We start from the raw sequence: 17,425 nt of genomic DNA, 5'->3' as shown, positions 1-17,425 counted from the left end.
TGTTGTAAATGCACAAATGAGTATACACTTTTCCTTAGGAAACGGTTCTGAAGCAAAGTGACAGACACCACAAAGCAATCATCTGGGGAAATTTGAACCCTTCATGACATTTGGAATTGGAGAAATTTTCAGTACCCAAAACGGCCAACGTTCCTTAGTTTTCATTGCATCCCTTGTGTGTGTGTGAAGGAAATAGAAATCCACAACCTTTCATATTCAGAATTTTATTTGAGGTATGCTTGTTCTTTTCTGTTTCCATATTTAGTAGCATAGCCATATACAACAAATTGTACAATAGAGAAAACTTTTCATAAAAATATCTGCCTTGAACCACAAATTTTCTTTTCATGGTAACTACTTAAACTAGTTATTCTATATGAAAATTTACTCCAATAATTTCCCTGTGGTAGCAAGTAATTATGAAAAGAAAGATTCTATGTGGCTAGATAATATAATAGGATTCAGCACTGAATTTCCAGACTACAGTGCCTTACTACTTTCTAGGACTGAGATGCAGAGGTTTACAATGATACTGCACCAATGAGGACAAAATGCATTGCAACAATTTCAGGAACTCATTCGAGACCTCCAATTTAATTGTAAAGCAGTTTCCAATGCACATACATTCAACCATATAATGATCCCATCACATCAGCAACTGAAAAAAAAACAGTTTAAACCAGAAATGTTTCATTTACACAAATAATGTTCACAAATGATGTGAATTTATTAACTGACCTTTTTTCTTAATTAGTGATACTGTGCAGCCTAAAAGATGGGAAAGTCTTTACACATTGCAGTAAAGACAAATTTGGTTTCAGCAGATACAAAATAATATATGCATGTATTTTAAAACCTGCTGAAAAATATTCAAATTTTATGATACTGTATAGGACTTTTGTGTCTTTAGAAGGGTTTTTTTCCAAAAGGTTATGGATTTAAAGGATCTATCCTCTTTTTAAAAAAATTAGTACAATCCTTAATTATTGTTCACTTGATGGACCAGAATTAAATACAACACAAATTAATTGTAGCACTTATTGCTACACAAAAAGGCATATACAGTAACAAACATCTTACAGAAATGGTCTGGTCATGAGTATTATTTTCCAGTCCAACTATATCACCAGTAGGTGTGCATTATCTACACGGCCACACTTTCCTAATGCTTCTATCATTTAGGTTGATAATACTGTTCAGTGTAATGACAGTCTTTCTGAGGTAGACTGTTCCAAGTTCAAGGACAAGTCTTTTATTTTACAAATGCATGACATTCAAAAAGGACATAAAATAATAAATACTACATGTACAATATGTAGCAATGAGGTAGAAATGGTTACAAAGAATGCAACAATGTTTGAATTTACAACAGATGTAGTTTAAACGAAAATTCTGAGTGGCTAAACTGCAAATAATTTTTTCAAGCTCTTTCACAATAGTAGCTTTATGATGTTAAAACAGGAATGATTGTGCTCAAAACACTTCAGTAGGACCATTTTAAATGCTGAACATTCTGTTCTATTATTTCATTTTTCTCAGTCCCGCAGCATGGCTGACCCAAACTGCCTACAATGTGGCTATCGTAAGGGCTCGGATGTGCCATCCTTCCATTTTAAATTGAACTGCCTTTAACAATGCTGTGTATTGTGCTACACTACTAGTGTTACATTTAAGAACGGAGAAGAATTTAGAATGACAGGCAATGACTGTGTGCTGTAACAGGAACAGCTGATTAGGATTGGGGAAGGAGGTAGAATGTGCCATTGTAATTAAATGCTGCCTATCTCTGTGCTATAAGGTGTTTGTGTAAAATTTTAACAATGACTCAAAAACATAATACTGTACAGATTTTCGTTGCCTGACACACTCCAGCATCTCTGGCTGAATGACCTCCAGCACAACATTAAACCTATTTACACTTCAAGAGCATGAGTGCTGACTAAAGAGCTTTCACAAATAAAACTAATTTCACATTCTGTTAATTAGTTTAGATGGTCAGAATTTAAATTACTGTTAGAAATAATCGGGCTGTTAAGAAAATTCTGCTCAAAAATAAATTCCACCCATGTAAGCTGATCATTTACAGCTCACAAATTGCTAAATCAAAGAAAAATGTTTTAAAAGATAAAATATTAAATTTATTTTGGGGCAAAGCAAATTTTTTTTCTACCAACAAGCCACAAACTTTGGTTTCCATGTTGCATTCAAAACAGATTAGAAATGAATAAATACACATGTGGAAAACCAACGGTAATTGTATCAGTTTAATAGCTGCAGTCTGATGGCATGCATTAGTTAAAATGGTATGATTTTGTTTTTAAAAAGCTAAAGCCTATTTGGATATAACATGGATGTCACATTTAGGTGGCACATTAGGGTAGAATAGTCCACAGCACTGATGCCTGTGTCCTTTTATTTTCATCCACAAATAATCCAAGCTAAAGAAAATACTGCAAACCATTATTGGGTCCTCCAATTGGTGGGTTTGCTGGAATTATTGAATTAAGTTTCACTTTATCATTTCCAATAAATGCATCAAGACTGAAATAAAAATCTAGTTTGAAAGCAGACACCAAAATTAATGGCTAACCTAAAGACAACAAAAAGGGTCAGCACAGTGCATTGGCAAACTTTAAGAGAAATATTGATTTTAGACTGTAGCATGTTTAAAAAAAACTGTGAGAAGGATACTCTGAAATTCTAATTAAAATGAGCTTTTTTCACAAAAATAATACATGGGGCAAAACCTAACTTCTTTATCTTCTAGTTTGGCGTTTTCAGTGCAGATTCTTTTTTAAAAATGCTTTTAAACTTACATTATTTAATGGCAACACAAAGTACCAGTGCTTTGCAACAGTTCTTTAACTGTATAAAATAAAGAATTGGAAAAAAACGATACATTCAGCAGCGAGCGAGACTGTTTTGCTCATGCAGTCACAAGCTTTGGGGCAGCTGCAGCCTAAGCTACTCCTGTTCAGAGACATTACCCAACATCAATCAGCTGTCAAAAACAAAAAGTTGCACATAAAGCATTAAAGGATAAAAAGAAAGACAACACAGGAGGGGTGATAAAAATGCCACACATGCCAGCTAATAGTTGTTCCAGAAAGAACACTCTGCAGAATGTATGGCTGAAGGAAGGAGAAACGTGAAGCTCACTTGAGGGAAAATTAGCAGCTCACAGAAACTTGTTCTGCAGGTTAGCATACCAAAGTGTAATCTGACTTCAAAAACCCTCTAATAATCTGCTTTCAGAGAGAATATAACAAAACTGAGGTAGAACAGAAAGCAGGACACTTCCTCCTTGGGCACATCTATGAGGAATGATAGTTAAATTAATCTGAAACTGAACACAAAAAGTTTTTTCAGTGTACTGAAAATCTTCCATTCATTTTCATGCTTAGCTACTGCTTATCCAGCAGCTAGCCAACTGCCTGCCACATGTAGTAGCTCTGTGACCCATGACCTTCCAACTTTGACATATAATGAACCCTTCCCCACCCCCATCTCAATAACCTAGAAGCTACAACTGTAACCAGTCGGTAGTGGCTTGAAGGTCAACAGTCATAGTTCACAGCTAAGTGTGCCTTTCAGATAGTAGTGAACCACCAAATAAAGAATATGAAAAATTATTTCCCCAAATACTTAATTATTAAAGTGGCTTTCAATTGACATGTGCACCTCCTGACTGGGTACTGCAGCTACTGTAAGATCACAAACATTATTGTCAGTTGCTAAAGTTCACTACGATAAAGAGGAGCTTGGGCTGAATTTACCCCCAAGTTGGAAAGCAATCGCTTTCACAATAAGGACTCATCCTTCTGTTTAAGCCTGGAACAGCTAAACAGTGTAAAAGGTTCTGACAGACCACTTCAGAATAAACCTAGATACATTCAAAGTCATCTCCTCGCTATATTTTCTTTTGAGGTAAACATACAGTAATATTAGTAATGAGAAACCCAGCCTATGACTCCCAGCAGTACATAGTGCTTTCAACACATTCCTTTGAGGTACAAATCACAATCACTTTCCTGAGTATTTGCGGACAGAACATTAAAAGAACTGAACTGCTAAAATTAAGGTCCAGATTATCAATACCCTGCTTTACTGTTTGCAGATGATACTGCAGAACAGACAGGATTGAGGAATACTGTTGTCCTAAGAATGGCAAAAGCTGGCTAGCCACCTCCTATTACAACCGTTGATTTCTCAATAAACATTTAGTTCAAAACTGTTTAAAGTTAAAGCTCTTGTATTAGCACATGCCACCTACTGAATTGTGAGGCAAACAAAAAAATAAAGCACCACTTCAGGCACTTGACAGCAACTGAATCTCAAGAACAGCAGAATGGAATCAACACAGAGGGTTCCTGTCCTTTGAAAACAACCCACTTTTCTCTGCACCTTGGTGAGCGTCGTCTTGTTTGAGCAGAACTAAACATCAACATAAGCTTTTCCATATACAGCTTACATTTGAGTAGCTCTGACATTTTGCGCTCTTCCTTCAAGTTTACCCTGACTCTCAGTCATATGCCAAGGTCACTGTTGTCTCCTTAGTACCTTTTTCAACTGTAATACTACTGAAAAAGGGGTTTCTAATCCCTATGTAGCACATTATTGTGACCAATGATCACTGCATATTCACAGGGTTATCATTGGCTGCCGCCAAACATTTTGTTCCACTCAACATACACATCCAGCTCTTTCTGGGAAATGCTTGGCTGGATCTTGCAAAAAGCATTATCAAAGTCCTGGTACGTGATTGGCCTTAACTGATTAGGCATGATGGCTGAAAGGTCTGTGCCCTGCATTGCATGAAGGGGGCCTACCATAGCTTCCTGACACAGTCGAACCACATCTAAGCCAGAGAAGCTCTCAGTACGCTGCACGATCAGTGCAATCTCCTTGTCACTGAGGCAGTAGTTGTGCTGTGAGAGCAAGTGTATTACCATCTGGTGCCTTGCTGAACTGTCAGGCAATGGGATTAAAAGTCGTCTCATAAAGTATCTGCGACCAGCTTCATCTATTTCCTCTGGTTTACTGGTGGAGCAAATTACCACAACCTGATCCTCCACAGAGGTCACTGAAGTGTCCAGCTGCATGAGGAGCTCTGTTTTAATACGACTGATGGGACTGGGTTCTTCATTCACTTGTGATGAAAGAAGCAAATCAACTTCACTGATGAAAATGACAGCGGGCTGACGACAGCGTGCCACAAGGAAAGAGGCCTGAATGATCTTGTCCCCCTCCCCCAGCCACTTTGAAATAAGTGCTGAGCCATTGATTCGGAAGAAGGTGGCACCTAGCTGACTAGCTATGCACCTGCCCAATAGCATTTTGCCGGTTCCTTGTGGACCGAAAAAAAGGATGCTTCTTGGTAGAGCACTGAGTCCGGTGAAAACATCTGGCCTCAGTATGGGCCATAAAACCTCCTCCTTTATAGATGCCTTAGCCATTTCAAGGCCTGCTATGTCACTCCAGTCTATTGGAGGCCCTTGGTTTATAATTTCATTGGTTACAAGTTCTATGAGGTGTGAATCAGTGTTCTTCAACAGTTCATCAGCTGGCCGGTTTGATGAGGTAGCTGCGCGAATGCCTGGGCCCTGGATTGGATGTGGGAGGAGTTGCCTGTGCTCATCACTACGTTCATTCATCACCGGCGAGGTGAATTTACTGAAAGATTCGGTGGATCTTGATGGTCCCAAGGAATTTTTACCAGCACTGTACGACGGGGGTGTGAGGGCCCTGTTTGACTGGCTGCTGAATTTTCTTTGCTGATCGGTGACTATCAGCTGTTTTGTTGGTTTAAATGCTAGAGGTGCTGACTCAGCACTCCTGTCAAAGCCATTTCCTCTGTTTGAGTTTGAAATGCTATTATCTGGCATTCTGTACATAGGGCTCTGCGCAGTCCGTTGTTGTCCGTAACTGTAATTTCCATAGCTAGGCTCCATTTCTCCCTGCCCAGCCATGTAGAAAGCTTTTCTTTTCAGAGAATTGGCTGAGCTGGTACTAAGCGGCGATGGAGCAATTGGTGGCAAGCCATGACTCTGATAACTGTAGCCTGGTACAGTGGTTGGAGGGAGGGGAGTTGGAGCAGCAATGCCTGATGGCAGATAAGCAGAGGGAGGTGGGGCTGCACCAGGACTGTAGCCAGGGCCGACAGGAGTCTGTGGGGGGTAGCCAGCAGAAGGATAATTATACACAGTGCCAGAAATATTGGATGATCCTGTACTATAACCTGGGACTAAGGAAGGAGGTGGAGGGGGTGGAGGAGGAGGAGGAGGAGGAGGCGGAGGCTGAAGAAGGCCAGAGCTGTGCAAAGGTGATGGATGAGGTGATGGAAGTGCTGGAGCTGATTGACTACTGTAACTTGAATGCAGGTAAGAGCCATTGTAAGCTGTGGCGTATTCCTGAGAAGCACCAACTGGTGGGAGCCCAGAATGGAGACTGCCACAGGTACTGGTGGAATAACTTGGTTCTGGCAGATTGCTGGCTACTCCAGGAGAGGTTCCAATATTTCCAGAAGCATCTGTCGGTGGAAGGGTAGTGGTCACTCCTGATTTACTCGCAGTTATGACGTCTGGAACACAGCTCATAGGATACACACCTTCAGAGTTCAGTGAGGATTGCCAAGGCTCACCTTCATTTTTCCGCCCATTAACCAGTCCTGGTGGCCCCTCTGAGTAGCTACTTAAGATCGATCGCTCAGTGGGGCCTTCTAAAATTCCGGAATATTTCTCTGCATATTTTTTCAGTAGGTTTGAGGCAGTCAGTGCAGAGATATCATCGTTGGCCCAGGCATATTGATAGGTACGTTGCAGATGGCCTCTGAACACGTCTGCTTTGTGGGCTGGTGAACGAGTAGTGGAGGAAATGTCAAAGTGCTGTTCCGGCCACTGGCTCAGAGGCTGGGCATGCTCTGGCGTCCACTGCATCTTCAAGCCTGCAAAAGATAAGATTTTAATCCGTTAAAAACTGACACTTCAAATACTGGCTAACCTACTGTGACACCGAGTGTTTACATGAATTGACACTGTGACTTAATGGACTTAGTGATTGCTGACTTCTTACTGTCAGCAATAATGTCTCAGTAACTATTTAATTTTTTATTTATCTTAAAACATATTTACTCAAGCTAAAGATGAATAATCACGTTTGTTTGTTGTGGCAAGCAACAGTAGAAGTCTAACTCTGAAAAACTTCTTTCTAAATGCCAGCCACCTTGTGATGAGGATGAAAATCAAGAATGTCCAGTCATGCCACCGGCTTCCATTCTTCACCACAGCCTCGATGATTGGCAGGTACTTGGAGATGAAGGTCAGCAGCACAAGTACACAAACTGCGTGACTGAAACCAAATCCCAATTGGAAAAAGTTGCATCTCTTCAGGAGGGATTTAACAAAGGAATATGTTTTTGTTTAGGGTAACCTTCATCAATTTCTACCTACATGAGAATGAATAACCTGGATACTAGTCACTTTTAAATTGCATCTAGCTTTAAATTAGTTTACATTTGCACAACCTTTTTATGTGATAAATTTACAGTATACAGGGATTATTAGCTAATGATTCCTGTGTCGTCCAAACCTAGCCTATCATTACCATTGAATATATAAAAACAATGTAAAATTATTGTGGCAAATTGGAATACAAGGCTAATATTACATTTGTCTTTTTAATTTGCAAAAACAGCACTAATTACTCCATTCCACAACAGACGCTATGACTGAACAGATTTCAGAGGTACTGCATTTACTGGCTGCTTCTCAGTACAGTTTCTGTTTTCTTTTTAATATAAAATATGAGACACAGCTGACATATCACTTCTAGGATACCTTTCTGATTTTATACTGAACACCTAGTTAGTGCGGTATAATGCACCCTGTGCAGAACAATATGACACAGACATTTCAGGTCATTCTATAATCCAACTCTCATCTGAGTGGTCTGAGACAGTTTCAAATCTGCTTCACAGAGTGCAGCAAAGCAATCTCCCAGGCAGCGCTCCATCGCTTTCATCACACAAAGCCTACAACTCGGCATGAATTACAACTGGCCCTTTTGCTTCTTAGTCCTGTTGTCGAAGCTCTGAAAAAACAAGCGTCACTTGTCTGCCAGTCCTCTTTCTTTAGCAGCCTTCAGGGTACAAAAGGCACTGGGCAGCCTAATCCTGCCGTTCTCACACAAACTCAAACACTATTTATCAAGCGGAGCAGAGATATTTAAAGTTACATTATATCTGTGACAATCTGTGGCATGTTATATTGCATTTCCCCAACTCCTCAAATACATAGAGAGAGACTAGCGGAAGCATCAGCTAACTCTGTCCAGGTCTTACCTGAGCATGGTACACATTAGTGTTTTGGTGCAGCTGTATCAACAGGCTTCCTTAATCTCGATCATATTACAAAAAGTGATTTTTCACAAATAGTCCAGTACCCTCTGGCACAGATTCTGTGATAAGGGGGAGGCCCAGTTAAATTGAAGCATCTGTGGCACTGCTCCACTCTGAATTATTACTGTCCTTTTTTTAAAACAGCTCCCACCCCTTCCTCATCTCCTCCCCCTCTTTAGCTGTTCACAGCCTGGATGAGGCATCAGATGCGGCTGCTGTAGCCTTGCTCCACTAAACAAATGCAACATACTGTTTGCCTGGTAACAGAACAGCATGTCGATTCCCATCTGACACCCTCTCCGGCATTAGCAAACCATTGCACTAGACATCGGGAGCTAATTAACAGGATGATGCTTTGCTAATTGTGTTAATTTACAGGGTTTAATTCAAAGAAAATCACAATATAGCTGGCACCTTTGTCATGGTTCCAATTTACCACTGAAGAAATGTATGAAAATGCAAACATTGAAAATGCTCTCTGGCTGAAAAAAAAGCAAGGATCAGAAGGGAGGGAATAAAATACCTGGATTTCAGGGAAGCAAAGTTGAAACAATATCATATCCATTAAAAGTTACAAAGAAAGAAGAATACTGAAAATAAAAGTTTCAATATTTACAATTTTAAACATAATTTAGTATTCTAAATATAGCATATTTATACTAAACACTAATTTTAATTTTGAAGCTAGAATCCTAAAACCATAGCAAGTTTGTAACAATAAACAGCTTAAATGTCAGTGGTTTGGTTAGAAAATAATTTTGTTGGCGACACTTCTCGAATTTTAATGCACCATAGCCATTGGAAAATCTCTCCTTAAACAAATGCATAAACAGAATACATAAACTTCAGTTTCAATTTTGTCAACATCTCGAGCACTTTCTCTGTAATTAATACCTGCAATTAAATAATTAGAAACAGTCACAGTTCACTATTAGCCATGTTGCCTGACAAAATTTGTTTGGTGATTCTCATGGTCTACATCTCCAAATGATTGCTATTTCATTTCACTGACCAACAGCCGCCTTTAAGTTGAAATCTGAATCTTTAGCATTTCAGCAAATACTCACTTGGATGTGTGCCTTGATTCTTAAAAATAGGACTACAGAAGTTAGGCAGGCAGCATTCAAGAGAGTTTGCTAATTGATCAAAATTGAATGTGAAATTACCCCACTTTTCTTCTTTCTGCTAGAAGGAAGGTTGTCGGCAATTATTTGCCAAGCCACAACAAAGTGCCATGATTCCCACAATTGATAGGGTGAGGAGGCAGGCTTGAAATCTCTCTCAGCCAGAATGGTGCTTAAACCCTGTGCCATTGGCATTAATCTGATCCACAGCTTTGCCAGCCCACCTCTACCTCAATTTTAATAAAGAATAACGTAACCGGAACTTGCATTCTTACGCTAATAGATTCTAATTTAAATTCAGGCAGAAGAGCATTCCTTTTAAATCACACTTTCACACCTTGCATTTGCAGATTACATTACATCTTGGAGTAAATTACTTAATTTCTATTCCCTTTCATTTGCATAAAGAGGCACCTCCGACAATCACAGAAGCCTTTCTCTGTAAATGTGTGTTTATAGTAGGTACAGTTGCAATCCCACAACATCAAATGCTAAATGAAATGGAAACAGAAAATTAAACGAAGCACAATGACTGACTTGAAACTATTCAACCATAGCTTGAACCATAGCTGACGGGCTCTACCCATTCTCTGTGGATATGGACAAAGCATAACTGTTTGTAAGTCTAGCTTCACTGCAAACATTTCAAGTTATGGACACAAGTATTACCCATGTGCAAAATTCTCTCCTTCACATCAGTGAGACTATAAACATTTAAACAAACAAAGGGGTAGCCAAGTGGTCTGTGGTGGAGGCACTGGTGGATTATTAATTTAGTGTTGGACTCTATTCTTGTCGCGTGCATACTCCCAAATCATCCCAAGACAGTCAACTGTTGGAATTGATTTCTGAGCTTCTGGCAGCATTAGAGCAGCCTCTCAGCTCATGTAAAAGAATCCAGAAACTAACTACGCATGTTGTGCTGCGATGTGCACAAGAGGAGCAAAGTTCATTCTGCAGCAGGAAAAGCTGAGGTTTGTTGTCGGAAAGGGAACCCTAGTTATTGGTGGGTGGGAGTGGGTACGGAGTTCTTTTTTTGGGGAGGGTTTAGGAGGTCCATATTGAATATCTAATCTTGCATGCAAAATAAAATACTGTCACCTTCGTGTGCACCATTCCAGTGAGCAGCCTATTTATTCTCGTTTCTTAAAAGCTACCTTTTTTCCAGGAATATCAAACACACAAGTACACAAAACAAAAATCGCATTTCAGCTCTTAGTTTGGAGAAGAACTCTGCTCAAAGTCTACAGCACCATTTTTGGCACACTTTGATTACACAACATCCCAATAATGAAATAGTTTCTGACTGGCTCGAGGGCCTCGGCTCACATTCCACTGATTAGCACCTCAAAAGACTCACAAAGAATGCACTTTTGTATAATTTAACGGCGCTTGGTGGTCGAGCTTTCTGCACAATGATTAAAAACCTACAACATTTTACAGCACATTCTTTATGCTTTGTAAATGCCAATCTCCAAAAAAGCATGCAAAAATTAGCCACAAAGTTAGCTTCTTTTTTTAAAAAAAAACATTCACTGTGATGGGCTGTAAGAATTTCCTGTATTTGAGTGAACAATGTTGAGAATTATTTTCTAGGATTGAGAAGCTTTTTTCTTGCAAACTCAAAGTAATATTTTCACTACCCTGGCTCAGAGAGCAAACAACACAAAGGTGACCTTATTTAGTACTATTAATCTCTGTATTCTTTGCTGTTTTTAAGCAAACATGACTGTGCCTCCAGTATGTCCATCCAATTTCCCACCACGTAAATTGGACAGCCGTTTGCACAATTCACTATTCATTATGAAACAGCTGAAAGGAAACACAGAGGTGGCTGTTCTCGTGATGCCTTGTAGCTGGATTCCACCACATCAAAAAAGAATTTTATGCTAGGGGAGCACAGTAATTGAAATTCATTCTCATCAGACTCATTACTGCTTTCATCGATTTACAATACTAAAGATGCTTATTAAGTAACTATGTTCAATAAATCATGTTAAAAAAAAATAACAAGTTCTTAACAGCCAATTTTCACCACGATTATGAATGTTAAACTGATATGTAACAAACAGAGATTGCAAAACATTACTGTCATGAAACTGAAGTTTCATTGCCTGGGTTTGCTTTCTTACCAACAATATAGGCTTAGTGAATTAGCACTGTTAATTAAAAAAGTGTAGATAATACTGAGAATAATTTAAAATGTATGACAGTGCCATTAAAGATAGCATTGAAAACATCACTTATTAGAATTGTGTACATAATAGAAAATGCAATGTTGCTTAATGAGTGTCTTAATGCATGTCTTGTAACCACCACAATTGACCGCCATCTTGGAAGTATTATAAGTAAACAAGAATGATAATTATGCTGTTGAACAAGTATTTACAGCATGCAGATAAATGAGCACAATCTATCCTAACCAGGGCAGATATCAGTCACATTCTAGTCATATTTTCCCATCAGTTGGGAAGGATGTGTTTTTTTGTGGGCTTGTAAATAGACTCTCACAATATAGGTTGTAATGACAATATTCCTTATGCAGTAAGTATATTGAAGTTCTTGGTCAATCTAATTAATATCAAAACCATACAGCACTGCATTTTGTTTGACATCTTTCACTCAGTTACTTGGGAATACTGTGTCCACTTCAAACATAATTTCAGCTGATGTGTATTGAGCATGATAAAATATCTAAACTACTAATCATCAAGTTTAACAAGGAAATAGCCTGCATCTACCCTTGAGCACTCCTTTGCCAAAAAAAAGCAACATTTATAATTCACTGTACTTGGCGAGATTTTGTATCAGATGTAAACTCTCCAACTGGAGGTCAAGGTCCAAATGCACAAGCATTTCTGATCTGTGCATTGTTTGAAAGGGGTTTTGACGGCCCAAAAATATGTAGCCTTCTTGTACCGTAAGCTTTTGAATACATCCAAATGAGCACATTCAGCAAGCAAAGAAAACAGCTAAACTGATGGAACAAACGTAGAAATGAAAACAATAAAATAATTGGATTGCCTGCTTACACAAGCTAGTCCCAATATCACAAAATTACTGACATATTGCTGGTGTATTTATTGCACAGACAGATAGAATCATTTGCTCGTGGTGACTCTGGTGGGCACGGCTCATGCTAGGTGTTGCTAATAAATCCACCATCAGAGACTCAGAAAGACAGCAGTGCGACGATCTCATGTTACCATACTGGTATCCCATGCTGCCTTGAGACATGCAGCATAGATCAAAGAAAAAATATGTTTTGATGCTACAACCCTGCAAGTTATACTGCAGTGTAGAATCTACGTCTATTAAACTAAAGAAATGAATAAGATGATTGGAGAGCAGAGTTTGTGGAACAAGGAGAAGAAGAACAGGGCTATAATTCAAGAAGTCATTACATAATGAACCTGAAAGAATGTTTATTTGTTATCTCAGGAAGTTGTAACTCTGACTCGGATACAGTTTTATAGATGTCAATAACATCCACTGATTTGCCCAAGCAGCTACTCTTGATGTGTTAGCATGAACTGCAAATGTCACAAACTATTCAACCACTAAGGCCCCACAGCTAAACCTAATCCTGTCCTCACATGCACATTTTTGCAGCACGGATCCTTGAGTAGCAATCAGGAACACTGGCTGATTTTTCTTTCTCTAGCCCAAGGACACTGAATCCAATTGCAGCATGTTAATGTCATCTCAGCACTGCTCAGCTAACTCAGCATATATCAGGAGATCTTAGGAAGGGTGATCAAAGTTTGCTCAAAGAGGTGTGTAAAGAAGTGTTTTTAAGAAAAAAGAAAATGGAATGATGACAAATATTTGTTTGTTACAAGCTCACTAACTTCCATCTTGCTTCCGAAAAGGATTACTCCAACTCCTTGTTTCTCTATCCTATCTGATCTTGATGATAGACAGTCAGTTTTACTATAACACGATGGGTGCGTTCTTGTGCATTAGAAACCGCACTTAAATGTTGATGCTGTAATTGTGTTACAGCGACCATGTTTTAAAAGTTTGCGTTTTAGAAACTGCTCCCCCAATTAATCAATCGCATATAGCAAATCCAGGTTGACAAAACACACATTATAACAGAATAACCTGCATTATATTTTTTCCCCCCTCAAGCAAAGATTCACCTCACTTCTATCAATCCCACCACTGTGACTGACAAGACCCTCATCAGTGTCCATTCCATTTCCTGTTGGTTTGCTTGCATCACTCTCACTCCACCCCAAAACTTAAGTACAGTCTCCCTTATCCTCATCTCCTAAACTACCAACCTCACATTCAACAGATCCTCCTTTATGTCTCATGTATGCCACCACCCACACAGCTTCTCCCCCAACTCCCACTTATCTTTCAGCATTAGAAGAGACTACTTCATTCATGATATTCCCACTACTCCTCAATCCCTTGGAGGGGAGGCAGTGACATAGTAGTAATTTTACTGAATTAGTAATCTAGAATCCCTGACTCATGTTCTGGGGTCATGAGCTTGAGTCTCACAATGACAGGTGGTGGGATTTGAATTCAAGCAAAATCAAAAATAAAATTTTGATTTGTTTCTAAAAGAAACTCTCAATTATGGTAAACTACTACCTGGTTCATTGACAGCCTTTAAGGAAAGCAATTGGTCATCTCTACCTGAACTGGCCCACGTGACTCCAGAGCCACAGCAATATGGTTGACTCTTAGCTGCCCTCTGAAATGTTCAAGCAGGCCATTCAGCTCAAGGGCAATTCAGGAAGGGTAATAAATGCTGACCAACCCTGAAATATCCACATCCTGTAATGGAATATATATAAATAAAATAAAAAACACCCCAACATCCCTCTCCACTTCTCATGGCACCTTTTCATGCAAGCACTAATGAAAGGGCTCTTGTGGCAGAGCAGTACCTCTGGACCAGGAGGCTTAGGTTCAAGTCCTACCTGCTCCGGAGGTGTGAGATAACATCTCTCAACTGATTGATTGGAAAATACCTACAAGCACAGGTGATGCATCATCTTTTCCCTTCACATTGTCCTTGGTCTAAGGCTTCACATATCATTCCAGGTGAAATAATGATTTCATAAAATCAGAGTTGTGGAGCAGAGAACCAGACCCTTCAGTCCAACTAGTCTATGCTGATCAGAGATCTTAACTTAATCTTGTCCCATATGCCAGCACCTGACCCATATCCCTCTAAACCCTTTCTATTCATATACCCTCCAGATGTCTTTTAAATGATGCAATTGTACCAGCCTCCACCACTTCCTCTGGCAGGTCATTTCATATACACACCACCCTCTGCATGAAAAAGTTGCCCCTTGGTCTCTTAAATATTTCCCTTCTCACCTTAAACTAATGCCCTTTAATTTTGGACTCCTTCACCCTGGAGTAAAGACCTTGTCTGTCTATTTATCCTATCCTTGCTCCTCATGATTTTATAAATCTCTATAAGGTCACCTCTCAGCCTCTGACATTCTAGGGAAAGTAGCCCCAGCCTCTTCAGCTTCACCCCAAAGCTCAAATCCTCGAACCCTGGCAACATCCTTGAAAATCTTTTCTGAACCCTTTCAAGTTTCACAACATTCTTCCGACAGCAGGGAGCCTAGAATTGTATGCAGTATTCAAACAGTGGCTTAGCCAATATCATGCACAGCTGCGATATGACGACCCAACTCCTAGACTCCATGCTCTGACCAATAAATGCAAGCACTTCTTCACTATCCTGTCTACCTGCAATTCTATTCTTAAAGAAACTATCAACCTGCAATCCAAGGTCTCTTTGGTCAGCAACACTCTCCAAGACCTTACCATTAAGTGTTTAAGTCCTGCCCTGATTTGTGTTTCCAAAATACAACACCTAAATTAAACTGAGGTGCATGTATTTACTTGTACATTTTTCAGTTTTATATACTATATTTACTATTTGGTGTATTTACTGTATGGTCTCCTCTATACTGGATCATACACATTAGCTTGTCATTTATCACTTTGTAGAACACATCCAATCAACTTATAAGCTTGACCCTTAGCTTCCAGTTGGATGTCTTTTTAATTCACAACACCGGTCCCACTCAGACCTTCCTGTCCTCCATCTCTTACACATCTCACCAGAAGCCCAAAGAATAGACCACACCTTCAGATGAGGCACAATACAGCCTGCCACACTCAACTTTAAATTCAACAGTTTCAGGTCATAAACTAGAATCCCTTTTTTGTTTTAATGGCAATTGAGTGATAATGCATTTGTTTCCCACTTAGATGCATTTTTGCTTCTTTACTTGGCCCATTACAATCTCCTTTTGCCTCACAACATGATTTCTTTTGTAAACTCTTCTGCCTTCAGATCACCCCAAACTTTCCCATTTGCTCTTTCCACCCCTCCCCACTTTCCCTAACTCTGCAGTTAAAATCTGTTACATCTCTAGTTTTCTTCCAGTTCTAATAAAAACTGTTTCCTTCTCTATGATTGACAGGCTTGCTGTGTACTTCCAGCATCAACAGTATTTTGCTCCTATTTTGAGACATGAGGATTTGAACAAAAAGAGACTGACTTGCTCTTGTGAAAATCCTTTTCATGACCATTGCAAATCTCAAAGCACTTTAGAACCAATGAAGTACTTCTGAAAAAGTGTGATCATTCTGGAGTAAGGAAGCATTGTTGTAGTGTAATATCTATGGGTCAAGACAGTTGAAGGCAAGGCTGTGAATGATAAGAGTAAAAGGAGGACAATGTTCATGAGGGTGTGGGATGTGGCACGGGATATGAGAAGAGCAGGAAAGAGCTGAAATTTATAATGGGTGATGGAAGGGAGATCAGGCAGGAAAGCAGTACAAGTTACAAATTTATGCAGCAAGTGAGTTGAGTTATAGATGGAAGTAATGGTAGGATGAGGAAGTAGGCAATCTATTGTGAGAGAAAATATGAGAATAGACATTCGCTCCAGGAACTCAGATTACAAGCAGTTTGAGTCAGCCTTGGTCAGTGAGCAAGAAATAGAGGAACACATTCACAACAGAAAAAAGTTTGAAGCGTGTGGCAAAACAATTGGCTGAATGTTTCCATTTTTGGCAAAGTATTTTCTTCAGTTGGATTCACAGTACCTCGTTTGCCTTGGCCCATGTTGATTTTTCTCATGCTATCTGCTTTTCAGCTGTATGCAAAAGGGCTCTCCTGCACCCATGTTATGGTATCACATGAGCAGGAGAGGCAGAAATACTTGTTACTATTCACACTTTATGGCCACCACACCACTAGCACCATACTTAAGACCATTGCTTTATCAGACGCTGATGCCAGGACTCGCTCTTCACACTATGGTCCTGCACTGTTATCCTGAAGGAAATGCAAATGAACTTCTCAGTTTACCTACAGGAACCTGGAGGTGCTGGTGGATAATATGGTGGAAAGGATGGCAGAGCTTATTCCTGATTGGCAAAGGAGGTCACACCACAAGACTCAGCCAGCCTGGACCAACATAGTGCCCCAGATCAATGCAGTGTCTTGGGTAAAATGCAATGCACAGCAGTGCAGGCAAAAGTCAATGACCTTCTGCACTTCGCAAAAATAAGTGCCACCATCTTCATTCTGCTACCTCACACTCAAAGGGCCACCACTCTGTCTGACTCTGTCCCTGTACACTCATTTCACCAGGGCTCATGGACTACAACTCTCATTCTTCCATGCATCTTGCTAACTCAATGGCTCTCATCCACCCCAACTTTCCAAATTACCTTTCAGCTCTTTGCTTCTTACTCATTCAGTGGGAATACGCTATCACATTTCCTGCCATGGATCATCAACAGCTACTCCTCCATTGTGCTAAATCCCTCTTGTTATCTCCTGGCAGGAAAAACCAGCCCACCAGCTCAACTAGAATCAGATGATCCCCTTGACAAGTGTGATGGA

General features: G+C 39.7%; 1 protein-coding gene across 5 annotated transcripts in view; it reads right to left on the bottom strand.

The window, feature by feature from the left end:
- Positions 1–208: 208 nt before the first annotated feature.
- fign (fidgetin) overlaps positions 209–17,425 on the bottom strand; it is a 49,534-nt gene continuing 32,317 nt past the window's right edge. For 4 of the 5 annotated variants that reach the window (XM_072579476.1, XM_072579477.1, XM_072579474.1 and 1 more), the window contains one exon: positions 209–6,943. In XM_072579476.1, coding sequence (XP_072435577.1) covers positions 4,653–6,935 — 2,283 coding nt within the window. In that variant the 5' untranslated portion in view covers positions 6,936–6,943 and the 3' untranslated portion in view covers positions 209–4,652. Of the gene's footprint in view, positions 6,944–8,338; positions 8,454–17,425 lie in introns of those variants that run through there. The other variant, XM_072579478.1, reaches the window with a different exon arrangement.

The sequence above is a fragment of the Chiloscyllium punctatum genome, chromosome 10 (assembly GCF_047496795.1).
Source record: "Chiloscyllium punctatum isolate Juve2018m chromosome 10, sChiPun1.3, whole genome shotgun sequence".
NCBI lineage: Eukaryota > Metazoa > Chordata > Chondrichthyes > Orectolobiformes > Hemiscylliidae > Chiloscyllium > Chiloscyllium punctatum.
Note: the sequence above shows the minus strand (reverse complement) of the source record. Positions and strands in the feature narration are given on the sequence as shown.